A 26,640-nucleotide genomic window follows, 5' to 3' on the forward strand; every position below is an offset into this window, starting at 1 on the left:
CTCGGTTCCCCCTTGGGGGTAGGGAGACGGCGGATAGAGCCCCCTCCGAGAAGCAGACGGGGCTAGGGGGAGACCCCCCGGTTCTCTCCCCAGTACCTGTTGCGCCGCCACTTGGCCGCAAGAGAGGGGGCAGCAGCGGGGGCCGCCCCGCTCGCCTCCTTCTTCCCACCGACAACTTCCCGGGGCGTAAACGGCCGCGCCAGGTGCCGCCCTCGCCGGGATGGGACGGCAGGCGTGGGAGGGAGGGGGGAGTCGGCAGACACGGCCCGGGCTGGCAGCGCGGCCGCCGAGTCGCGGGCGAGGAAAGCGCTGGTGTGCGAGCGCGGGCTGCCCGCCCCCCGCCCGCCCCCGCGCCGCTGCTGCCGGCTGACAGGTGCGCGCTCCTCCGCGGCGGCCCCGCACCAGCCCCGGCTCCGCCGACCCCCTCCCGCCACGGCCACGGATTGTTTAGTCCTTGGGAAGCTGGTCTGGGTCCAGATTTTCCTTTGATCCTTTTTTTTTTTTTTTTTTTTTTCTTCTTTTTAAGAGAGAGAGCGAGGGGAAAAAAAAAAAAAAGCCAAAGGAAAACAAAACCTGGAGACACAGAAAAGGGCTCTAGGAAAAAGTTTTGGATGGGATTATGTGGAAACTACCCTGCAATTCTCCGCTGCCAGAGCAGGCTCAGTGCTGCCTTCTCCCCAGCGGCGCAGCCCGCGCCGGGCGCTGCTGAGAGACGCCCGGGCCTCGGTGCCGCGCCGCCAGTGCCTGCTGTGCCGGAGCCCCTCGCCCCGCCGGCCCAATGCTCCTCCTCGGGCTGCTCCTGCTGACATCTGCCCTGGCCGGCCGGAGGCAGGGCGCCGTCGCCGAGTCCGATCTCAGCAGCAAGTTCGCCTTCTCCGGCGCCAAGGAGCAGAACGGTAAGGAGCCGCAGCGCCCGCCGCCGCGCAGCCCGGGGCAGGGCGGGGGCGGGCGCCCAGGCGGCGCGGAGCGGAGCTCTCCTCCCGTCTCTTCTCCTCCCGTCTCTTCTCCTCCCGTCTCCTCTCCTCCCGTCTCCTCTCCTCCCGTCTCCTCTCCTCCCGCCCGCGGGCAGCCCCGCGCCGCCGAGGGAGCGCGGCCCCGCGGGTGGAGGGCGCGGGGGCAGCGGGGCTCTGCCCGCCGGCTCCGGGTAAAAGGGCAGCGCTTCGGCGGCCGCGGGGGGAGCCTCTTCTATGGTACTGGAGGTGCAAAATGTGTCCCCTTCCCCTCCACCCCGTCGCCCTGCTAAAAAAAAAAAAAAAATCCTACAAAAAGCCAACAACCCAAACCCAACAACGACCCGCGCACCTTTGTACCCGAAATACTTCGCTCTCGGGGGGTGGGTTTTTGTGTCTGTGCGTGAATGAGTGGTATTTTGTACGGGCTGGAAACGAGCTAATCCTGCATAGGAAATGAGAATTACTTTCAACTTTCAAGTGTACCTGAAATGTTTAGAAAACTCTCAAAGGCGAGTTCCCCTGGGCTGGGGCTGTGCAGAGCTGGAGAAAGACTCCTTTCATACAGCAAGGGCAGCTTCGGGGTGTGTAATTTGCTTAGCCTCTGAACTCCATATGATTTACATTATTCAGATTTTTAAGCGCCTTTCCTCTTGATCTGCTATTATGAAGTCATTTTAAAGAATACTTTACAAACTGTAACGTTATATACTGTATGAAACCACACTTAACTGTAGAATATCTGAAATTAAGGCTGTTAGCATACATTCATGGAAACCCTGGTGTTTCATGTACGGGGCGGGGGGGGGGGGGGGGAGAGGGGCACGGGGGTGTGTTTGAAAAATTTAGTACTTAGCATGTCAGCTAGAACAAGCTTTCTCCCTGGGCACAAACCAACACAAAAGGCCAAGCTGGGAGCTCTCAAAACTCTCTGAACTGTAATGAAATAAAGCAGAAACGCAGATTCGAGGCTAATTCAATTCTCTCAACTTTGAACTTGGGACTCCCCAGATAAAAGTATTCTACGACATATTTTATAAAGGAAAGCAAAGTTTCAGAGACCCCTGTAAGTGCTCCATGAACGGGTAGAATATGCATGCACTAACAAATTTAAAAGGGGGAGATTAATACTGCTGTGGCCTGTTAATGTGATGATATATGGCACCTGCAGACTGCCAGAGCTGCTGATCAAAGAGCAGCATGGGGATCAATCTCTAATCAGAGCAACTGTGAAGGGCCAGAGGAAAGTGATCAAAAGACTCAGAGACCGGGGTATTCTGACAGGAAACCAATCAGACTTTGTGCACAGTACAGGAAATTATCTGCTCTGTGTGAGAAATCACTCACTTTCTACCCCTTCCCATCCTAGCTGGTGTTTGGAGGCTTTAGGGCACCAGTTTTTGACAGCGTGGGCTTGGCAATTATGTACTAATGTCTTGTGCTGTTATGCTGCCTTCTCTTAAATTTGCATGGTGTGCATATGGAGCTTATCAACACACAGAGTATTGTCATTGCTTTGCTTTAACTTTGTCAGGACTGGAAAGAAACCTGCTATTCTGTCAGTCTCCTCTAAAAGGTTTGTTCCAGGATAACACAGCTGGGCCCTGAAAGGCCTCCAGGGTGCAACAACGGGAGCACAACAGTGTAAAAGGTAGATCATACAGCCCAGAAACAAAACTGATGTAAATAGGTGTAAGTATATGTGACATTACAAGCTGGATTCTGTTCACATATATCAGAAATGCAGCTGCCTTAGGTCAGGCTTCAACTGATTTGGAATGAAATTTGGCATGTCCTAAGATACAGTCACTACATCTTAGAAGAAATGCAAAGCCAGGAGAACTTTTATTAAAAAAAAAAAAAAAAAAAAGGTGCCCTGAAACTCTATTATATAGTAGTTTATACTTAGAAAAATCCAGGTTCCTCTTGTAGCTTACTTTAAGTTTGCTTTATAGTTGTTCAATTGCAAAACTTGCTTAAAAAAATTAGCACAAGTTTAAGTATAGCTAAATACCAACCTCTAACTTTTCTTAACTGATTTTAATTACTTGGGGGGATCAGTAACACTAGTCAAACCAGTTCTTACTTGATTTAATTAGAGTGATTTTTACACTCTGCTGCAATCTAAAGATTGTATAGCTTTTAGCTAGAGGCAGGTTAAAACTCCCTGGAGTACGAGAATGAGATATTGCTGTTCACGTGCCAAATAATCTCTGGTCAGGAGAGAGGGAGATTTTTTACTCACGCAGTCTACAAATAAAAATTCTGTCCTCAACTTGTAAAACTGCTAAGTGGCCAAGAAGTTTGCAGTAGAATGGATTACAGTGTTACTCAGCTGCATGCATGGGTGCTGAAGCTATTGCATCAAGGTGATGCTGAAGATGCCTGTGACCAGTTATTAATTCAGTGGGACTACTTGTGTTTCAAAGGGTAAGCATGTGCTTAAGGATTAACTGATATTTACTTATTTAATAACTAAATCATTATTAACTTCAAAATTACAATTTGACTCAATTTATATGCTAATTGTGGGCATAAGAAGCTCTCTTGTTTTTGCTGCATAGTGAATATTATTTTAGGTGGTAATTTCCTAGTGTAAATGTTTTTTCGCAGTTGTAAATTAAATATTTTAGAACACAGTATTTTGCTGGTACCTCCTGGAAATTGAGTGTTGGTTGTTGTGGGGCCAATGTAGGTCCATTTGAAACCACTTAAAACTACCTCCATGTTTTTATTTGCCTGCCCTCTGTTATAGTGAGATTTTCTTTAAGAACAGGTTTTATTTGTGATTCTTCTTGACAGTAAGGGGTTTTATGTGATTTCTGTGAAAAAATCCTATTTATCTTTAACGTTTTTATTTTATTCCACTGAGTAAATAATCATCTGGAGGATCAAAGAAGTTTATGCAACAGTTTTCTGGAATGTAAAGTAGCGGTAAATGGTGCATGTAGTGATGGCTCCCATTTATCTGGATGGATTTCATTTCTACAATTCTTTGTCATGTTGAAAAACAGATTATGCTTCGAAGGGTTTTTCACACTTAGGTGGCTTTATCATTTCTCTTTTGGCTCTTTGATGTATTTATTACCATTTTTCCATATTGAAGCAAAGAGTCAAGAAAAATTGAATCCTCAGTTTCTTTTAAATCAGAAAACTGAATCTCTTATATATTGAATTTGATTAATTGGATGGTTTACTTTTTTCTTCTTTCTGTTACAGTTCTTGCTTCAATTCTATCTACTTTTCACTGCTGTTTTTGACATAGTATCTTCTTGCTGCTTCTGTAGCTTCAGTAGCTTCAGAAATGTCTGAGGGAGCTATTGGGAGGTTGAGTACTGTGAATAACTCAATTCTAGTGACTGCATTCTGGTAGTCTCGAGTGCACCTGCTTGTGTGATGTTATTAGATCAATCTGGATTTGATTACATGAGATGGCAGGAGAATTTAAGATCTGTTTTCTTGGCTTCATTAAAACAAGATGGAATAAATGTTTAAAGTAATTTTGCTAAGCTATCAGCTGTTATGTTTTCTATGAGAAATATGAGTGTCTCTGTAGAACATAATGTGAAAACTACTACTGGGTGCCATAAGCAATGATGTGTACAGCTTAGGTGGCCTGTACATTTCAAGTGTAGGACTGAATGACTTCAGAAGGCTGAGAACCTGAGGTCTGTTAGAAACTCACCAGGATCAACTAGAAAGGCTGATTTTCCTGTGGTCAGTTTCAAATATGAATGAACTGCAGTAAGTAGAGTAAATCTTAGAAAACTGAAGCACTGACTTGATTTCTGTCAATTCTGCAGCACAGGTAATGTGTCAGTCATGATCTGTCTTTTCAAAGATCTCAAAAGGAATTAAGTCGGTTTTTTTTCTTCCTCAGCATGAATGGAGGCCCCTAAAAATAAGTTTCACTAACTGAACACTTCATATCTATTTCTTAAATCTTCTGAAATGGGCAAGATTTATGGAGCTCAAAAAACCCAAACCCAAAATTGTGCCCTTGAGACAGAGTTTGAAACTTGCATGTTTCAGACCATCCTTGAGAAAGTTGGTCGATGCAGCTGGAACTGAGTGAGTAGCTGAAATGCCAGACGAAGATTCTCTCATCACCTCGACATGTGTGTGGCCTGCCACACCTACTGTAAACCACATAGAGGATTCCCTGATTTGTCTGTCTCCAAAGAGGGCTCACAGCTTATTCAGGGAGGGGGACAGCATAGCAGCAAAGAGTTTCTGGTTAAGTTCCTTTAACTTGGGCTGAACATCAGAAAAAAGCATGGATGTCCAAGTGATGCAGCACATTGAATCCTTACGGATGGGAATTTCACTGCTTTTGCTTGAAGGCAGTCATTTGACTGCAAAATTACCTCTTATAACTGAGCATACTTTATTGTGGTGTGATGCCACTTCCACTGGCTCGTGTTGAATTGAGGAGAGCTAGCACAGCCTATTGTCTACTGCTGGGTAGCAGCAATTCTTACTTTTGAGAAGATAAGGAAGTATAATAGATAAGCATGTGTCATCTAAAGGGAAACTTGACAGTCGTGCAATTTTTCTCAAGTTAAATCTATTTCTGCTTAGTCCAAGTCTTGTTTTGAAATGTTCTAAAGCTGTTTTCCTGGAAAGTAATGAATTACAGCACATCCTCTTTTGACTTTAAGCAAAAGATTGTGGCAAATTAGAGAAGCTGTTCAACACTACAATAAATTGGAGGGGAAGAAAGTTTTTAAAACTGGGGGGTTTTGTGTTTGTAGTTGACTTCTGGCATATTGTTTGCCATTCAGCAGAGTGCTGCTTGGGACTTTCCCTTAGTCCTGTTGCTCCTCTCAGTTTCTTCTGTTAGGTAAAAGTAAGGGTTTTAAAAGCACAGAGCATTTACTCCTTGTCCCAAATATGTAGTCATTCCAACCTCCCCATGTATATTTTAGGGTTGGAAGGAATTTAGTGTAAAATGGAATCATGACTGGAATTTAGTGTAAAATCTTATTTTTGCATTAACTAGTTATTAGGTTTGCAGACTGGACTTCAAAGCTTTATGTCATGTTGTTTGGGGGGTTTTAGTTTGTCTGTCAGTCATAGTTTTATAATGGAGAAGAAACATGAGGCATACCTTGAGACGGGGACAGCGATATTGCCAAAGAGCTTATGTTGAACTTTGTCTTCACATAAACATAATGTCTTTTATATTTTATAACTTTGTCCAGACCCTTTGAGTCTTATTACATAGTCAACATGTAATAGCAAAGTACTGATTTACATCTTACAGCAGTGGTTGTGCATTACAGCAGTGGTTTTGGGGGTTTTGTCTCTTTTGGGTAGTTGCTGTTTTTGCTGTGTCTGGCAGTTTCTGGTTACTAGAAAGAGGATGTGCTGAGCAAGCCCACTTCCCTTATCGGGAAATGAGCCTCTTCAATTGCTTTTTAGATAGCTCTTGGCTTTAGCAGAGAGCCATGCCTCTGCTTTTTAGTCACAAAGTGCATGCCATGGGAAATACACTTCTTGGTGTGTAAGCATCTTAAGAATTGGCCTATACAGTTGTAGCCTTTCAGCAGAAACCAGTGGGACTTACAAAAAGTTACAGAACATAAAGTGGATAGAGCTAACATAGAAACATAGTTATTTTAGTAGCGCTTTAGTGTCTCCATGAATGCTTTGTTGTTTCAGAGTTTCTGATAAATTAGTTGCATGTTAAAACTTACTCAGCCCTGCCATTCCCTTTTGGGCAGAACTTTTTCAGGTTGTGTTTGAATGTGAAGTGTTTTATTCAAGTATGTAAGTGAAAATTCGTAATGTGTTCTTGTGAAGCTAAAATATAAATTGGTGCTTTGAAGAGGCTTTCTTAGATGATAGGATGTTATTTTAAGGTGGCAATGCCTGGAAAATTTGTTCCTGGCTCCATCCATAGACATCCTAGCCTTGAGGTTCATCTGTCTTCTGATCACCTCTTCTTGACGTCATTCTCCTGAAATTTTTTTAAACATATCTCCAGTGTTACATTGGGCTATTTGTGTTTAATTTCATGATCCTACAGCATACTAAGCAGTTTTATGTGTGAAAGTACTTCATCTTTACAAAGCATGTGTACAATAACTGTATAGATTTTTCATAACTTAATCAGTTTCCACAGCAGTTGGTTGGTCAGCTGGGTGACAAAAGGCAGGACTCTGGATGCTCTGGGAGAAAGTCTTACAGAGAGTATAAGAACTATTAAAAAAATAGCGTAAACAAAAGGAGAAAGCCCAGCTAATTCCTTGATCTCCTCCAGGCCTTCTGCATTAGGCTTTGCAAGGGCTGTCTTTTTTCTGAGCTTAATTAGTTCTATTCCAGCTATTCCATCTTTGTTGAATGTGCCCTGGCTTTTGGGTTTTGGATTTTGGCATTCACCTTGCGTAGGCATGACCTTGTGTTTGCCCTGGGTTTGGAGGCTGCTTGGCTTCTTGCCACTGTGGAACTCACAAGTCCTGTGAGTGTGTGCCACCCCCAAGCCATTGGCAATGTGCTTTCACCTTTGCTGACTAGACCCTCACGTGAGCTGGCTGCAGCTGAAGTTAAAAGAACTCCTCAGCTGTTCAGCTAAGTCTTTTTGAGCCACTGGATTATTATTTCACTGTATGGCTATTCTCATTCATGTGCTATTTTCATATGCAGGTGTTTGGAGCTGGGGAAAGAGGAGACAAATTAACCTCCCTGCAGTGCAATCCAATCCAGGCAGAAGGAGAAATGAAATAAGAAAATATTCAAATGTTATTTCCCATGAAGTGGCATCCTTTTATACTACTGAGAATGAGAGTTGCAAGTTGCAATCAATAACACCTTTTTTGTCTGTAGCAATGTGCCTTTTAGTGAATTAATCCTCATAAATTACTCATTTATCTTGCCATTTTATGGTAAATTCATTCAAAGTATCATTATAAACATGGATGTTTTAAGGAGATTCTTCTAGGCTGAAGATCACCTCTGTTCCTACATTCCCTGAAAGGCCAAAACACTGGAATCTCTCCTTGAACTAGTTAAAACTGGTTATTAACTGCATTAAAACAGCATGGCTCAGTTTGATCACTGTTGCACTGATTTTTCCATGTGAAGTGGAGGGTACCACTCATCCTGAATAAAGCTTGGTAAAGGCAGAGAGGCACGGGCTTTCCTTTGGTCACGCACCTTCCCAGTATTGTGGCTGGAATTAAAAATCTTTGGTCTTAATTTTTTGGTGCTTGGTTTTCTAGATAAACAGTGCTGTTGGTTGGGTACCTATCATATTATGTTCCCTATGATACTACAGTTCTGCTAAAGGAAAAGAGGGAAGGTTTCCCTAGCTTTCAGCAAATGTCTGGCATAGCCAGCAATGATTTTGAGTGCTAGATTTAAACTTCCTTATTGCCCTTGGGTGGCTTTTCTTGAAATCTTAAGTTTGTCTGTCTCAGAAAAAGCAAAGAATGTCTTGGGAAAACGAAACAATGCTGCTTGTGTTTTCTGTACATTTAATTCCTTTTTGCATTGCTGCTGCTGTAGTATTCTTACTATGAATTGGCAATAAATCATGTAAGAAGGTGGGGAGCAGGGGGTTAGATGCTGCAGTTAATTAAGGAATTGGTCCTGTAATCAAATAAATGGGCTTCAAACTAGGTTCAGGCAGTAAAAGGTAAAGGAGCGGTGCCCTTTTTGTAGTTTCAATATTCCACATCTTTAAACCATTATTCAGTTTGGCACATATCAGCAAAGTGGTAACTTTCTGTGAACAAGAAGCTGGTGTGTAAAATACCAGGGAGTATCATGTTTGAAGAGTAGTTCACATGGGAAAAAATGGTTTTGGAAATGCTCTTAGCACATCTTCCCTGTCAATCCATAGCTCCTAATTTCTCTATGCTTCTTTTTTCAGCATTATTTGTTTAAAAGCACATGAAATGGGAAAGTGACTTAGCTGGAAGAGGTGCTTATTTCTGAACTAATGCACAATATCATTTATTTCAATTATCTTTAGTTATAGCCTTTTCCACAAAACTCAGTTGTCCAGTCTTTTACTAAACTATTATCTAGGGAGCTTAATTGGATGAGCTATTGTATGATAGCAGCTAGGATATCTAAGTTTGGTTATTATTATTTTCTACTTTATTACTTTTTCTCCCCCAGTGTACTTCTCTGTGGAACCATCCAACTGCGTTCACCCCTGTTCCAAACAATCTGAGGCATTAGTCCTAGGGGCTCCATGTTCCTCCTTGGATTGACAGGAAACCAGCACTCATTTTATGCAATAGTTAAACATTAAAAAAGACATATGGCGCAGGAAATTCTTTTGCTGTGTGTGAAGGTATGGCATATCCAAACTGAAAATGTTGTTCTGACTAGTTCACCGGTAGTGGGGAGTTATATGAGGCCACTTCCATCTGCAGAGAATCTGTTTCACTTGCTTGTGGTTCTGGGGCTCATTCAAATGCTCTAAAACAAAATAAAAGGAATGGATGTAATAACTTCTTTATGGAAAAGTCATAAAAAGCTACAGGGCCATGTAAACAAATTGGGTCATTTACAAGATGTTTAAGTGATGGATATTCAGTCCAAATTCAAAGGTGTGGATTAGGTTTTTACAGTCATCTTGACTGAATTTTGCCCTCAACAGGATTTTCTTTCTCTGCCAGGAATGCCTTTGACACTACAGATGACAAATTTTCAGAAAAACTGTTTTCAAACATTTTAGTGCGTTCAGAGTAAAGCCAAGATGCAGGAGAACAATTCAGCACTATGAAATGTTATTTTTCTAGGTGAATGAGGGGCCTTTCTTGATCTGCATGGTTACACTGTGAAGCCGTAGTGGAACTTTGTAGTATTCCCAGGGAAAATCAACTAAAAGAGTTTCCCTTCTGGATTCGAACATGCCTGAACTAATTACAAAGCAACCGTTTTGGCTCTCTGCTCTGTTAGCATAAATAGGTTTGCACAGAACAGCCGCAACTGTGATCCAAGCTAAGCTGTGCTAGTCACAGAAACTTGTGTCACATCTCATTGAAGCACTGAACATTATATCTGTGGTGAATCAACTCACAAGGCCCTCCTGACTCACTTCCATCACTTGTCGGAGAGGAGCGAAAGTGGAATGAAAAATATGATAACTAAGACTTCTGCACGTTAAGATGCGTTCTGTGGGTCATTTACTTGCTTTGATGTAAATGTAACCTTAAGCATGGACAATTTCTCACATCTGGGGGAGGGACATTGGAGTTAGCTACTACAGGATGCTCCCCTTCTCATGAGATGTGGTTGCTCTGTTACTACCAAAGCAACTTCAGCTACCTTTCATAACTCTTCATGCACTAAAATTTGTGTGAAGTTCCTTTCAGAATGAAAATAACTTCACTAAGCACAAGTTTGGAGTTAGTTATAATGAACTATACATGGGTGAAGCTCTCTATTTGTATGCTAATAAATGCTAATAAATGAACTGTTGATGTATCTCTTAGATGCTTGATAATGTGTCTGTGAAACTAATAGCTGTTACCTGGGAAGTGTATATGTGTTACAAAGCGTTTCAAAAAGCCCTTCAGAAAGGGTTTCAAATGAATGTTGCATCAGACACAAGTGTAAAAGGTTTATCTGTATATTATTTGCAATTTGTGTTTCAAAAATAAATTTTGGGGAAGTGGTCTATCTTAATATTTCAAGGCTTCCATGTCTTACTACTTAGTTGGTCTGTTGTTACACAGGGAGGTTCATACCTACAACATTTCTGTTGCTTGTGAAACTATAGGGGATCTGTAAGGGAGGTAAAACCTTTTAATTGACAGCTAACAAGTAATGGCTCCAAAACAAACATTATCTCTATAAAAGGAGATGAAACTATTGTATATGACCTTGCCTATTGTTTCAAAATATGGCTAGAGATTCTTGCTGGCCTTGCTTTCTTTTCTTTGTGTCATTCAAAAATCCCAGGCCCAAGGTGCACTGCATATTTATAGGCAGACTAGAGTCTGAAACTTTAAATACTCTAAAAATTTCTGCTAGGCACTCACTGTATTTCTCAGAGTACTTGCTGTTCTAAGAGTCACAAAGTACTTGCCTGTAGTGCTAGTGCAGCCTTGTAGCTATTCCTTTTGAAATGGAGATTGAATTTGGGACAGTTGAGTCTTTCAGCAATCCTTACCTATCTGCCTAAGATCCTTTATAAAGAACATTGGCATAAGATGCTGAGAACAGCCATTTTTCTGGTTTCTTCATTGGGAATCTTTATTTTATACATGTTCTGAGTACCTGCAAGAACTAGTATGTGTGTAGGGAAGTGGGTGTCCTAGGCCGAGTCCAAACAGGACTGGCATAGATTTTGAGTTCAATAATTTTCATCTGAAGAGAGACCATTGAGGTTGTCTTTGATCTTAGCTAACACCTCAGAAATGCCACACCTCAGCAGAGTATTCCAGTAAAGAGAGCTCTGTTACTTAAATACCTATCTGATTTGCAAAATTATCATATTGCTTGTGGGGAAAAAGATGGTTTTGTATAGTTGTCAAGTAGAAAGGTAAACATGTTTCTAAAGCATGTGCTTGCCTTATCAGCAAGAATCTTACAAAACTCTGATTGTCCTCATTTGTCAAGATGCATGTGGAGGTACGGTGCAGTGGTAATATCCAATGAAGTAGCAGTGAAATGTTTCCAAATTCTTACTGCATTTAACATAGTTAAATTACCAAAATTTGGACCCAGTTAGTCTCTCACATTGAGGAAAGAAATGATGATGTACTGGTGGTATATTTAACACTGACCATTGGTTTTATGGGATTTTAGCTTCTCTTTAAGTTTGGGGTTCTATGTGTTATTAAAAATACTGTTTCCAGGTTGGATCAATGCCGTTGCATGAAGCTGATTTCTCTTGCTCATTATGGAAAAAAACTCACATCTTGTTAAGGGTTCTGATTAATCTGAAACAGTTTAAAATATTTCACTGTAGAAGGGAGGCTTAGTTTTCTTACAGACAGTTTTAATAGCCCAGCTGAGCAGTTGCTCTGTAGATGGTTGTTAATTATTCAAATGTATAGTTCTGTGCACTTGTGTGTGGTTTGTTCTGACATTTTTGTGTATGTGGATGCTTAATGTGTGTTTGTTCTCTTTCTGTTTCTTGAGGTTTCTTGGGCTAGATTGACCCGTTCAGATTTTTTCAGTTTTAGGAAGTGCTTGGTAACTTTACGTTCAGTATTTGCATTTCAGATGAGAATGTGTTCTCTGTAGTTTTTCAGGAAATGAGAATCTCTTGTTTTAAGTTGGCTTGGGCAAGCAGTGGTGAATATTGGAGCTAAAACTATTTTGACTGAATTCAAAGTGGGTTATCAATGTATTAAACAGGTCCTAAAACATTCAATAAAATGTGTAGAGTTTAAATAGTAGTTTTTTATGTCTACATGGAGATCAACTAATGCTAGGTAACGTGACAATATTTACATTTTATCTGCATTTTCTTGATTTTGGGAAGAATGGAGTCTTCCCTGCTCTTCTACATGTCAACTGTTCTTGAAATCATTTAATTCCAGGCAATAGTGGCTGTTGAACATGTGTATCATCAGCCACATCCAAGCTGCACATTGAGCTATGTGCTCCACAGAGGGATAATGTCTCATCTGTGTGGCTGCAGAGGGCTTACGCCATCTGGTTTTGGAATTTGCATGTGTACCCAGATGTTGCTACTGAATACAGAATATAGGAGCTGTTGGTTTCCCAGTCCTGATATCCCAGCATTACTTCAGGATCTCCAAAACCATCTCTGGAATATGTGGGAGTTTTCTTGTTCGGCTTTTTTAATTTTCTTTTTTTTCTTTTCAAAAAACTTTTTCTCTTAATTTTTTTTAAGTGAATGAGCACTTCGTTGTTAATAACTAATTTATTAAAACAATTTTTTATTGTTACTTCTACCGCATTCCCTTGGCTGATTTAAGACTTCAGAGTCAACTAAAATTGCTAATTATGTTCAGAGGTAGCTGGTTTTTTCAATTACATTCTTCCTTTTTGAAGAATATTCATTAGCTTGAAGCTCAAAGTCTACTCTGAAAGATACCTTGTAATATAATATTTTTGATAACGGCGTGCATTTAGTTAGCTTCTGTCCCTGCTTTAGTCAGATCCTTAACATAGAAGCAGTTCTAAACTTGTGAATCACTATAACACATGCTATTATGTCTACTAGCAATTTGTTATGTGTGCTAAGTATGTATACTTCTTTTATAAATAGTGTGTTACTAGCTGACTAGCTCTAATCCCTGAACTTCCCTCCTGACAGTACTTTGGATTGGATAGATGTAAAAGATGCAAAGATATATTGCGGAGTTGTTCCCTAAGATACACAAATAGGCTTGATCTTGTTTGAGGAATTCCATTGAAGTTGGGAAGTGATTTGATCTAGTTAGAATGAAAAAAATTACGTGATGCTCATTTACAAGATCAAGACCTTGTCATTAATTCAAAGCCTGGAAAAGGGAAGCATCTTGATGACTTTTTTCAGATTTTTGATTATGTCCATTAAATGTGAAATAAAGTTCAGCAATTGAGTTCATGCTTGCTGTGGCGGCTGTGGCGGTGCCTGTCTAGCTATAAAAAACATTTACTGAATCTGAATTACTTGTTACCTGAAAAAACCCCAACTAATAATGGTTAAAGTGTAATAAAGTTTATTTATGTAAAATAGTACTTGAAAGATAAAAGCTAATCATGCTTTCATATTTTGAGTTTTATTTTCTTTTATAGCTCTCTTACACTCACCAAGCTAGGGAATCCAAGCTGTATGCTGAACAACAGGATTTCTACTCCATTTACAGTAAAATACTGATGGACAGATATGAAAATCTGTTCTTGATAAAAATTTGATAAAAACTGTAACAAACCGTCCCATGCTTCTGCCTTTATGGCAGGGGAGAAATGCTCTTTTTTGCAGTTCATTTGAACAACGTTGAATGCATTAAAGCATAAGGAAGTGGTAAATGTTGAGAGGTAAAGACAGACGTGTCAAAGAAGTCTGTGTTGAAAGCCAACAACAGAAAAAAACAAGATGCTGGGACAACACTGCATAGAAACTGTTTTTCTCTGTATCTTTTTTTCTTTCTGTAGTAGAAGAATGAGCAAAAGGGCTCCAGCACAGGAGCTCTTCTTTGAGGATTACCAAATGGGATTAATTATGTTTTTCATCCTGTTGTACATGAGGAGCTTATTTTATACTGCTAGACTGATATCACCTAATTTTTCCACCATGTAAAGGTATTTAAAAGGGGAGTTTGGAAGATTTTTCGCTGTAACAGGACATGAAGCTGTAAACAGCAAAGACAGTGATCAGTGCATAAACACTGGCTTGGTTTATTCTCAGTCCTCAGCATTACTGACATCTCTTTTTGAAGCACTGCTCCTCAAAACATAGGGTGTGTATGGTGATGTTGGTGGTTTGAACAGGTAGATCTTTCTTCAGATAAACTTCTGGTAGGCAAGGTTCTAATGCTTCATTCACTGTGTCCTGAGGCTTGCTTGTAACAAGGCAGTATTGGTAAGTCATTGGCTTTGTATTTATGTTACTAGCTTGTAATGATCAAAGTGAGTAGAAGTTTACTTGTTCAGAGAATAACATGAATACTGTGCCATTTTCTCTCTCACTTCATGGTAATCAGAGTTCATATCCAGGGAATGAAGAGAGAAACATTCTTTCAGCTGTTACAGTTTTTTCATGCTAAAACATTCTTCAGTGTCATGCAAGCATTTATATGTCTGATGAAGTACAGATAAAATAGCTGATCCTTAGGCTTTTTATCAATATTGGATTTGTAACACAAGCAATCTCTATTTTACTGTGTTTTTTTCTGGTGCACCAAAATTAAAATCAGACAGACATGCCCTTTCAAACTGCTTGTCTTTTATGTGGTCAGTTAAGTGTGGCTTTAAGGGACAGCTTTGTACCAATAATTGTCATTACTTTAAACAAGAGGAAACTGTAATACTTCTAAAAATCAAGACCTAAACATTTAAAAAATGAAACCTAATGACAATTGGAAAATCATATATCTCTCTGAAAATTATCCATATACTTACTTTTCTGGCACATGCTTATGCTGCCACTAGGAGCTTGATCCTTAAAGCCAGAAGAGAGAATGTAACAAACTGCTCAGTGGCACCTTGGTGCCAAGATAGATTCAGTGCAACTAGTTTTAATTTTTTTTTCCTTATTTTTATTTTGTTTTGTTTTGTTTTTATTATTTGTTTTGTTTTCTTGGTTGTTTTGTTTTGTTATTCCTGGCACTTTTCCAAAGAATGATTTCATAATGCCTGAAATGTTTCTGAGAAGAAATAAAATTACATTCAAGGCTTCCCATCTTCCTGATTTTTTTTTTTTTTTTGTGTATGTATGTGTGCATTTTGGAATTTTTTAAAAAATAAGCTGAGCCCTAAGGAAAAAGTGTATGATCCAGACAGTGGTTAAAGGGTTGCTTTTTGATTTGAAAAGTCAACAGCTTGCACCTGCCAGAAAGATTTTGATCAGAAATGGTTAGATGTGTATTTATATATGGATGGGGAATGCAGGACAAAGAGGAGCTTTGGTAATTTCTTTGCCCGTGAACAGCCCTGGAATCACCTTTTGCAGAAATAACACTTATAATGGTCAGCATTAGGCTTTGAGTGCTCAGCTTGCATCTGCTTTCTGTCACAGTTAGAGAAGGGCTGGAGGGAAAGATCTTGCATCCTACTGGACTTGTCTGGGCTGCAGTTCCTGAAGACTGAATGAAACAAAAATCAGTCCTTCTGTTCAAGATGACTTGATAACAAAGAGCACCCCATAAACACAATGGGATTATTTGCTCAAAGGACCAAGGTGTTTGCTACTGCTACCTTTGGTAGAGAAGCACCAAAAGAAAGATGGTTTAAAAAAAGGGCATACAATCAAATATCATATCTGGTAAATAATTTTTCTCTAGCTCTTTTCCATGAAAAATATTGATGTTTTTTAGCCAGGTAATGTGAATAAATGGTTTCCCTCCAGCAGCAAAGAGATGCTGTCTTTTGCAGTTCCATAAATTCTGTGTTTAAAAAATAATGACAGTAGCAAGGCAAAAGTAGTAATATTATGCAGATTTTAAGAATGTTTGTAGGAAAACAAGATGTAATTCAAAGAAACAACTTTCATTCTCTGACAATTATGTTTGTGTTTTATTTTTAAGGTGGGTACCCTTGTCCTTAAAATTCTTCTTGCTCTGGAATTTCCTTCTGCTCCAGAACTGAAGCCTTCTATATGTAATTCAGCATTTCTGAATTTTATTCCTTTATAAATAGAGTATCTGGTACATTGGTTCTAGGTACAATATTTCCCTACTTATTCAAACCTCTGTTTACAAATACTAGTTCAAATAAGTTCCATTGCATTCAAGGAGACCATGTCCAGAAAATAACTCTATAAATAGCTTCAGATAGCTACTTGTCTTTTTTAAGGTGAAAAAAAATTTCTGTGTTGTTAATTTCTGAGGTTAGGTATAATTCTGTTTTCTTTTCATAGCTTTCTCATAATGTGCTTTAAAATTTTACCATCTTGATCTATCTGCAGAGGGTTATCTAACGATGAAGATGCCGCCTCCAACAATTGTATTTATATGCAATTTAGGTATACACTTTTCAAGCTGTAGCTGTATATTAGGCTTTAGGTAGTGTCAGCAACTTTCTTGAAGCACCTGCAGAAATGTTCCAGGATCATGAAGACTTTTTTATTACTGCCTTGATGCAAAAATATTGCCAGGGACTTCATTTAATGACAGTCTCTGTGTAACACTTCAGTTATATTTCTTGGTATCATGCCATCATTCAGGTAGTAATAAAGCATGAGCAGTTGCAAACACAAGGTTGAGGTTCTGTTCTTGTATCTTAGTTGAAATTAGGTTTGGCTACTACTTGAGTAGGCTTTCAAAGAAATACAGAGTGTTAGATAAAGAGGGTTTGAAGACAGTGTGTTCACCTTCCATCTGTATTGGCACTGGAGGGGGCATGAAGGCTCTTCTGTAATTGTGAGGGCTTTTGTTCCTTGTTTTGTTATATTTTTGCCTCTCTCTCCCCCCATCCATGCTGGAGGGTTGAAATGGTGACTGAGATCACCTATCACTTGCTGCAGGATAACACTGTTTTGACCAAATTCAAATTGCAGAATTGCTTTTGGTCCCCATAAATTCCTGTCTAAACACTTAATTTTCTTGTTTTACAATAATGCCTGCAATTAGAGCAACCTTTTATTAACTACTTTGAGGTTCTTATCTACCATTTGCATCTCTAAGAATGTAGTTGTTGTTCTGTTGCCCAGCTTCACAGAACTTTTGGATCTGTTTCAGTATTTTTTGAGATACTTACATGGAATATGTGACTGAATGTCTATTTGTTAAATTTCATTTTTAACTTGGGGAAAATGTAGGAACTAAACAGAACTAAAATCTTTGAGAAAGAGAAGGGAAATGGAACAGAACTGTGGGCAGAAAAATTTCAAAGCTCAGTCAGACATGGCTCCTGTTCACCAAGAAAAAAATTAGTTAAGAATTATCAATTTACCTTGTAAATATGGAAATTTTTAAAGAAGTAAAACTTAGTGGTAGGTAGTTTATATAATTATTATTAGGCTGAGGAGAATTCAAGAAAGAATACTGTTGATTGTACTCAAAAAGAAGTGCTTTGTATTCGAGATGAAACAATTTTATTAAAGGGAGGCAAGGCAAGGTGTAATTAAAGATATGGAATAATACATAAATTTTGAATATCACCAAATGGTAATGAGGCCAAAAGAAAGAGATATGGTTAAGTATAATGCTGTGATCTCAAGACTAATGGATTTTGGGAGAATGAATGAATTCTGCAATCATGAACAGCCTAATGTATGCTCTGCTGGAATTTGGATGACCCTGTTAAGTCGAGGCTGTAGTGAGCCAAGCCTGGTTCTCTGTGGGCAGTGCTAAGAGCAGGGACTGGTGTCCCTGAGGACAGTGCCAGTGCCACGCTGCTCACCAGTGGCTCTCGTCTGCTGGAAGCCCTTTCCAAGGGAAAAGCTGTGTGCTGTGATACTCATTTCTTGGTTGCTGCTGCATCCAGTACCGATCTCCTGAGCCTTTTCCTCAGGTCTCCTGTCTGTGCCTTAGGAGGCTATAAAGGTATTGGGGGAGGAATGAAGAGAAATGGATGTTTGGTGCACAAACTGACAAATGCGATTCGTATTTGGGTAATATTGTCTGGCCTTATTCACTGCAGTAATTAGACATTTATGAAAATCGAGGCTGAAGTGGTACCATGCCAGATGAAATGTAATAGAAATCTCAGATGGAGTTGCTAGTACTTCCTTTTCTGGCTGGCTTTCAACTGTGCCTGTGAGCGCAAAGGAATGGCATGTATTTATACGTTTGTAAATAAGATCCCACACATTTTCCGCTTGAGAACATGCACTCGGACCTTTTATGGTCAGGAAGGGGTGTTTCCCTCTGTCTGTGAGCTGCCCAGAGAACTACACATTTCCAAGTATGCAGTTCAGAAACTTACAGCTAACACTTTGTAAACTTCAGTTTAAATAAAGAAGTTTGGGGGATTAAAGGCAAAAAAGTAATTTTTTTCTTTTTCCAGTAGTAAAATACTTTAAGATAAACAAATAGGTTTTGAAGTTGATGGTTTTTGCTAACCTAAGTTGCGTCATTCAGGTTTACTTATAAAAATAGCACTAAGATCAAGCTCTCATGACTGTGTGTCTTCTTTTCAAATGTCTATTTATCAAGAGATTCAGTTGATAATGCCTTCTTAAAATATCTAAAACACTTTCTGGGTTCTCAGTGTCAGTTGATCATAATGAATCAATAGTATCTAGCAAAGAGATTCTTAGAAAAAAACCTCAGAAACCAACAAAAATTCACCTAGATGAAATATTTCAGAAATAGTGGTTTCTTGCAGGCCTATTTCACCTATCAAAGAAATTTTGATTCAGTTTGAGTGACCTCCAGCCCTGTAAGATGAATACAGAACACTTAAATGTCACTGTCAGAAAGTATCATTGTCTCGAGAAGGCACAAATAAAATCATTTACTTGCATAGCAATTTAGCTGCAGAAAGCATAATAAATATGTTCTTTCTTTTATGTGAAATGATAAAGTGTTTAGGGGAGTTGTAATGTGCAGTACAAAACGTGTCCAGGTGGGATTTAATTTTCTATCAACTGTTTTGGAAACTGCAAATAGTCAGAAGCTGGACAGTTGGAAACACTTGAAATATGCTACAAGAGCTGTAGTTTTTTTTACGTATTGAAACTGGTTTTTGTTGTTATGCCATAATGGGCACAGTACTCTGTTCTAGCTTTTTTACTAAAAAGTTTTAAATAGCTTTTCTTAAACGTGGTTATTTGCTGTCTTCAGACTAATCAGATAAAAACCCTTTAATACTTTCTGGAAAAGAAGGATGCCTACAGGAAAAAGAATCACTTGTTGAATACTAAAAGAGATAGGTTTCAAAATTTCCACTTAGTTTCCCACAGATACATTGTACCACATTCATCTTTGTGCAGTGAGAGTTGCCATAGAAGTGTTTTTTGATTTCAAGACTGTTTAATTAGGTCAAAATAAAATGACAACTAGCTGAATGTTGTAATAACAGTATGTGTCATGTGTGATAAGAATATGTTTTCAATTATAGTGCTTTTAGGTATTTTAAATACTCAGTTTCAAATCAAGATGAAGTCTTTGGGAAGCTTGATTTTTTTTCTACTCAGAAAAGATGAATTGCATGCAATAGACAGTTCCCTTTCTCTTAGGCTGCCTTTAGTCATATCGTTCTGCAAAGGCAGAATTGGTACAGCTAAGTTCATAGAGGTCTATATTTGCAGTCAATGGAGACATCCATAAAGAATTTGGCTTAAAACTTTGCAAGGGAGATGTGTTTAAGTTTTCTTAATCAGTCCATACAAGTAGGAAATCAGACAATTAAGATTACCTTGCAGATGCTTTCATAATATGGGGAGCTTTCTCTCCAAGGTCATGTTCTTGCATTAACTGGTGCTATGTAATCTTTGAAAATACATAACCCTACCACAGATGAACCAAGAAAGTATCCTGTTCCAAAGTAAAAATCAGTGGCATAGTAGAGTTTCTAGGGCACTTTCTCAACTTAAGTCTTCACTGCTTTGTGTAGGCCTAGAAATCCCAGTGCCACTAGTTAATTAGTGGTGTAATCCTGAACTTTGCTCAGCCAGGAGCAAGCAAAGCTATTACTTAAGTGGAAATAAGTGAGCGGGATTAAAACAGAGAAAATTGGGCCTCAAGGGGATCAAGTGTATTCTTAGAATTCAATTGTTGTCACTTAATGTGTTTAATTATCTTTCGATTCACAGGGCATGCCATGTGCAGTTAGCTGGAGTTACAAATAACTAATCTGCAAATTTCTGAGTTAAAGCTGCCTTTTGATGTTAGACTAAACTATGTCTTCTATGAGGTACTACTCTAATATCCAGGACACCATTTTTTTATTTTCCTTTTTTTTTTTTAGTTTTTGTTTCTCCTGCTTCCTTATATCAGTTTAATTACCTTTTGTGCTGTTTTCCCACTTCTAGCTGCCTATGGTTGTTATTGGTATCATTATATGATATGGGTTATTTTCTCTTCTGTGTGATTTTGTAGTTGATGTTGGTTAATGATGTCACTGCTGAAGGCAGGGGAGTGACCTAGGTGACTTCTCCAAGGTCTTATGGACATCTCTTTCCTATGATTGCACATTAAACTTGTTCCTCAGTTAGCCATACAGTATCACTGAGCTGATTCATGTTTTAGGTGCGAATCACATGCATGACTTACTAGAAAGGAGCTGATTCTCTTACGTTAGATAGTAGAGAGTACTTTGATCCTGATCAGGAAACTCTTCAGAGGGACTCTGTGCTGAAAGCTCAGCTGCTGCTTTGGTGCATTGCTAGATTGGGGTCAAAGTGTGGAGTATCTTGTAGATTCAGATCTATTTCTTCTGCCCCAGGGACTAGTGATAGTTAAACTGTAAAGGTATGATAAAGTAAGGTGTTTTGAGATAACAACCTGTGCATTATAACTGCATGCTCAAATAGGGCTACAAAATAGTAATTTGAACCTGACTACCTGTGTAAAATATCAGATTTCGCATTAAACTGAAGAGCCCTGTTGTTTTGCATCTTATCTGTGCTTTTTTAACGGTCTATCTGCATGTAACATCAGTTTTTGCTCTGAACTACACAAAAATTTGTTTGGTTACTTAAAGACTACCTCTTGCTTTGAGTGATAATGAAGCAGATGGCATCCTCTTTTACCACTGAAGCTGAAAACCTGGTATGTAGAGAATAAAGGAACAAAACTCTGCAGTTGTGGAATCATCAACGAAAAGTTCCAAAGACAAAACTGTTCTGTGACTCAAAGCCTTGTTAAAAGTTCTGGTGGCTCTTTCCAAGCTAAGACGATAGGAAGGCTATATTTGTAAGCCTGGTTTATTTGTAGGAGCTATGATTGTGATGCCACCAAAAGGTTAAAGTTCAGTCTTTATTTTCGGATCTCTTCACCTTTAAAGCAGCAGGTCATTAGTTTTTATGTTCCATGGTTGTTGGTTTTATATCTGAAATTAGGAGAGGAATAATTCCTAGCTGTCAGAGCCCTGAAATTGTTTGCAGCATCAAAAAAGCTTAATACAATTTTTGTGATGGCCATGTATGCAGTGTTATTGTTCTTCCCAATAGCAACGTGATCTGCTTTTAAGTACAGCTTCAGGATAGTCTTAACAGTCTTTTTATTGTCATTGTGGTTAGCTATCAGAAGTCTTGTATTTGAGTGAGGAGAAGGTAATCCAAAACCTTCCTTAATAACAGGAAATATTTGCCATTTCACCTCCAATACAAGGGAATTCATGCTTGCTGAAAAGCTGGGTCCTTCTAAAGGTCAAAACTGTGGAGCTGTTGCATCCTTTGCTTTCACAACTCCTTTCAGTTTTGTCTGTTTAGAGTCAACCTATTTTGCATTTCCACTGGATAGTGATTGGTTTGGGATTTTGTGGTGTGGGTGGGCTTTTTCTTACTATGTGTGGGGTTTTTAATAGGATGCAGAAAAATGGTATGAAAATAGGATTTTAAAGCTTTTGGACAGGAATATTGAAGTCCTGTTTTTAAACTGATGAGGCAGGGAATGTGACCCTGAGTTTGGTATTACTAAGTTAGACTCGGCAGAAGTTGATTTTATTGCCAATTTTATATTTGTAATAGTATCCTCAGTTACTGCTCAAGCTCAGGGCTAAGGTTATTAATTTATTAAAATTGTAATGGAACAGAAGAATATTTTGGAGCTGACATAATTCAAAGTTAAAGTAATTGATGGAGACATTTTCTTTGTCTTCCGTTGTTAAAGTGCATGCAGTTCACATAATAGGCATGAAGAAAGGTGAGTTTTTTTCTGTATTTTAAGGCATTTGACCTTGGCTGGAAAGTTTACTTCAATGTCAAGGTTTTCCAGGGTTTTTATCCTGCAGTTCTGGCCTAGGTAATTATTTTCATTTGTGCATATCATCTATGCCATCACAAAATGAACTGTCCTATCTTTTTTCCTGCTGAGATAGGAGAGCAGAAAAGAGCTAAGATGACTTGATACTCTTCATATTAGTAGTTGCTGACTACCCAAAAACATGGCTTGTGTGTATATCCAGAAATACTCTGCTCCTGGCAAGCTGAGGTGATGCTTTTTCATCTTATGATCTGTCTCCAAATGCAGATGACTTTTTTTGCTGAACTTTCCAGATGGCTTTTAATTGAGTATTAGTCTGTACTTTATTCACGTTTATACACATATGCTCCTAGAAAACCACAGTGGCAGTGCCTCTTGCTTGCAGTAAAGAAATCTGTTGTTCTTTCCTCAAGCTTAGCACATGATGGGACAGAGACAGGATTTTTCCTTTTTCAGAGGGATTTCAAACCTTGTGCCTGATATTCTTGGAGAAAAGCTGTAGCATGGCATTTCAGGATCCCTCCAGGAATATATAATTTCATACATTTGAACACATCTCTGAGTAGAATGAAAATATGACTTAAATAGTCCTGATGTTTAAATACCTTAGTACCTTCAGGAAGAGATTATGACTTGCAGATCTGAGTAGATCAGCTTTGAGTGAAGCACTGATGTCTTTGAATGAAGAGGGTCTGCTTTCAAAGCAAGACTCCCAAAAAGCACATCTTCCTCCACCATGGTGTTTGGTTTTCTTGAATCTGCTTTAAGTCTTTTCATGGTACACATAAGTGATTTGAACTGGGATGAGTGTGTGGTTTGTTGTTCTTTAAATGAAGTTTTTCGTTCCAGGAGCCTAATACAGGTTTTCAGATTTGTTTGGAAACCAAACCATGTGCCAAACACTTAGGTATGACAGTGCCCATGAGATTTTTTTTTTTGTAACTTTCCTTTCATTTTTTTGTACTTTGAATGTATAATTTTTGTATGGTTCCTCTAAAAATTTACAGTAATTTCTTTTTTTTAAAAAAACCCAAGACAACTGGCAAATAAAACCGATGAACACACCCTGCCACCCCAAAAAACAAAGCACATGCATTTTTCTGGCATTATTTTTGGTAAAAGTAAAATTTAAACTTTTGATTTAGATTGTTCTATAAATGAACTTTAATCTGTTGACAGAACAGTCTGTAGTGAGGGAAGAAAAAGCACAGATCTGCGAAACATGGCTTTAAGATCTCCGTTTTCAAGGAGCTTAAGAAAATGCAGTCAGGTTTATGAGTTTATAGTATTTAAAATATTGGTCTTTGATAATTCATATTTCAGTATAAGTAGATAGTAAGTATTGCTGTTGGTGGGATGCACTTATTATCGTCTTACTCCATTTGCTAAATACAAACTTAAGAAAGTAGCTGTACTCTATTCAGAGATTGTCAGTCACTTCAGCTTCTAGACCTCATTTCACCATTATTCTCTTCTCCTCCAGCCTCTTTTTTTTTTCCCCCTCTTGTTTGCATAAAGCCTACAGTGAAGTGTAACTTGAGGCCCATTGACTGTGAGATTTCCAGAAATCTGTTTTGCAGCTGACCCTTTGTGGTTTATTAAGAGCAAAGCTAAAATACAAAACTTAGAGAATTTTTCTTGTGCAACAGGCAATAAATATAATTACAGCTTAATGCTTGAAGTATTTTACTATCTTCAGAGACTCTGCTATTTGTTTCAAGAACTCATCAAATTTGCAAGAGAATTTGATACAGCTTTGGTTTCTAGAAACAAGCTAGCAGAACAAATCTATTAAATAGAGTATCACAGCTTGGATGGTACCGTGACAGTATGAAATAATAGTTCTGTACTTATTAGGATCTATTGATAACTTTTTTTTTCCAGAGGTATTATAGATTTGAATGTAAAAATGAAACCCTCTTCTTTAGAGATCTGGTGGAGATAAAGCAACAAATATAGTCTTATTTTTCTATTGTATGAACATATTGAGTGTGAGTTTTGTAAACTCACAAATTTAAATGTGAATAAACAGTATTATACCTTATCAACTTCAATATTCATAGCAGCTAGTGGACAGACCTATAAAAAGGATGTTTTGAAATCTGTTACTTGGTGGCTTTACTGTTGCTCTGTTTTTCTTCTGAAAAACAAACAAACAAACAAACAAAAAAAACCAACAAAACAAACAAAAAAAAAACCACCAAAAATTTTTGGCCTTATATAAGTGGGAGGAAAGTCATCTGAGGCAGATCTAAATTGTGGCTTTTGAGATTAGGATTTTGTAGTTAATGTGATGTTAGAAATGCACCCAACTCAGAGTTGGGGTTGATTGTCTTATGTTATCACAACTTCAAACTGAATTTAGTTGCTAAAAATTTTGAAAGCTCAGTCGGTATGTAAGTAAGAGTTGCAACTTCTCATAAAGGTGATGGGTAGCTCCAGTTTACAGTTGTTGCTTTCATATTGTTGAGTTTCCTTTGATGTAAATATCTCTGACTTTTCAGATATTTTACATGGGCCTTTTTTTTCCTCCTACTTTTTGTCAACATACAAGTTTGTACCAACACTGTTGTCTTGTTTGGTCTGTTTTTAAGTAGAAAAATGGACTGTTACTATGATGGTCCTATTAAGAACTGGAGCATGGATAAATATGTAGATTTTCAGTGTCCACAAAGTTCTAATTGCTTGACAAGTATATGGAAAAGTCAGATTTTCACATAATCAACTTGAAGGCCATTATATCTGAATTCTCATGGAAGCCATCTATTACAGAAACCCATTGTATCCTACTGTAAAAGGAGAGTTCTTTTGCTTTCAATTGAGGAGATGTTAAACCAGAGAGATAAGGAGGTGTAAAATCTAAAAGCTTTTTAATTTATCGTCAAAGACGTGCTGTCAGCATTAAAATATCATGTTGGCATGAGAGGAAGGTGAACGTTGTCCTCTGCATGTGAAGCAGTGGAGCACTGTTCCATTCAGCCTTTGTTCTTCTCTATACTAAAAGAGGAATGAGACCCTGTTGGGCATGCATATTTTGGCAGAACCAGCTTCTGATCTTTTGAAGACAGCTTTACACAAGTTGTGGGATCATTCAGAGCCTGTGGAGTCAATTCCAATGAAACGTCTGGCCAAGAACTTATAGGATCAGTCTTCACATGTAATTGCTAAGCTAGTAAATTGTGATCGTGTTCTAAATCTGTGAATCTAGAAGATACCTCATCTGCTGTGGTCTGTGAGGTCACGCCCACCCTTCAAGCTTGGGTGGTAAGTGAAGAAATAGTTCAGAACACCTGCATATCTTAAAAGGTGTGATGTTACCTATGAGTTTCTTTTTCTCCACAAGAAGGTGCATACAACTGAACTGTTATGTTTGGTGCTTGCTGTTAACTTGATTATTACCTTTTCCAAGTTGGTAGGCTTTGCAGTGTGACTGGAGTCCTGAAACTCTATCCCTTGCTTTGGTGACAAACCATTAAATACGTAGAGCTGATTACAAATTACACAATGTTTTTACATCTACAAAATAAATCTTAGGACTGTCATCTTCCCTCCTGTGTCTGCCCCATCACCACTTCATGTTTCATATTTTTCTTTCTCTCTTTTTTAATGCTACTTTTATTACTTAAGCTCACACAGGTGGTCCTGTCAGGCTATAAAAGTAGTTGCTTGACCAATATAAAGAGACTGCCTGAATAATGCTGGTTTTTACATTTAGGACTGATCTTGCTTAGAAACCCTTACGCAGGATTTATGCAAGAGAGCAATAAATTATATGTAACTTGTAAAACATTCTGGGACACACATGGGATACGAGATCAGTCAGCAGCAAAAATTTTCCCATGAGTGGTATGTTTCTAAGGTGTCTGGTAAGTTGGTTCATCAATCTTTCTTGTTTACCCTTTAATAACAGTGATGGTTTACTTTACATATTATTTTTTGGGGTAAAGTTTGTTGAACAGTCCTCAGGATCATGTAACCAGTGGCTGATGGAGTTCTGTTTCCAGCCCATAGCTTTTCTGGCTTGGAAGAAAAAAAAAAAAAAGAGATATGTTAAGCATGTTACTAATTAAAGCAACTGCTTAAAGGGAATGCGTGGGACAAATTTTTAATATGTATATTCTGTGGCCCATGGGCTTGTGTTAAAATCTGGTTTTTTGTGTTTCTACTTTTTACTGTCAGCCAAGTTTATAATTTTGAAAATGGGCGTGTTCTGAAAACTATTCTTTCTAAGCGCCGAA

The 26,640-nt window shown here is 38.6% G+C and overlaps 1 protein-coding gene across 2 annotated transcripts in view; it reads left to right on the forward strand.

The window, feature by feature from the left end:
- Positions 1-261: 261 nt before the first annotated feature.
- The window catches only part of PDGFC (platelet derived growth factor C), a 124,504-nt gene continuing 98,125 nt past the window's right edge, over positions 262-26,640 (forward strand). Inside the window, exons 1-2 of one of the 2 annotated variants that reach the window (XM_082281307.1) lie at positions 293-373; positions 527-896. In XM_082281307.1, coding sequence (XP_082137433.1) covers positions 779-896 — 118 coding nt within the window. In that variant the 5' untranslated portion in view covers positions 293-373; positions 527-778. Of the gene's footprint in view, positions 897-26,640 lie in introns of both variants that reach the window. The other variant, XM_082281306.1, reaches the window with a different exon arrangement.

Source organism: Coloeus monedula, assembly GCF_965178545.1.
Source record: "Coloeus monedula genome assembly, chromosome: 5".
Taxonomy (NCBI): domain Eukaryota; kingdom Metazoa; phylum Chordata; class Aves; order Passeriformes; family Corvidae; genus Coloeus; species Coloeus monedula.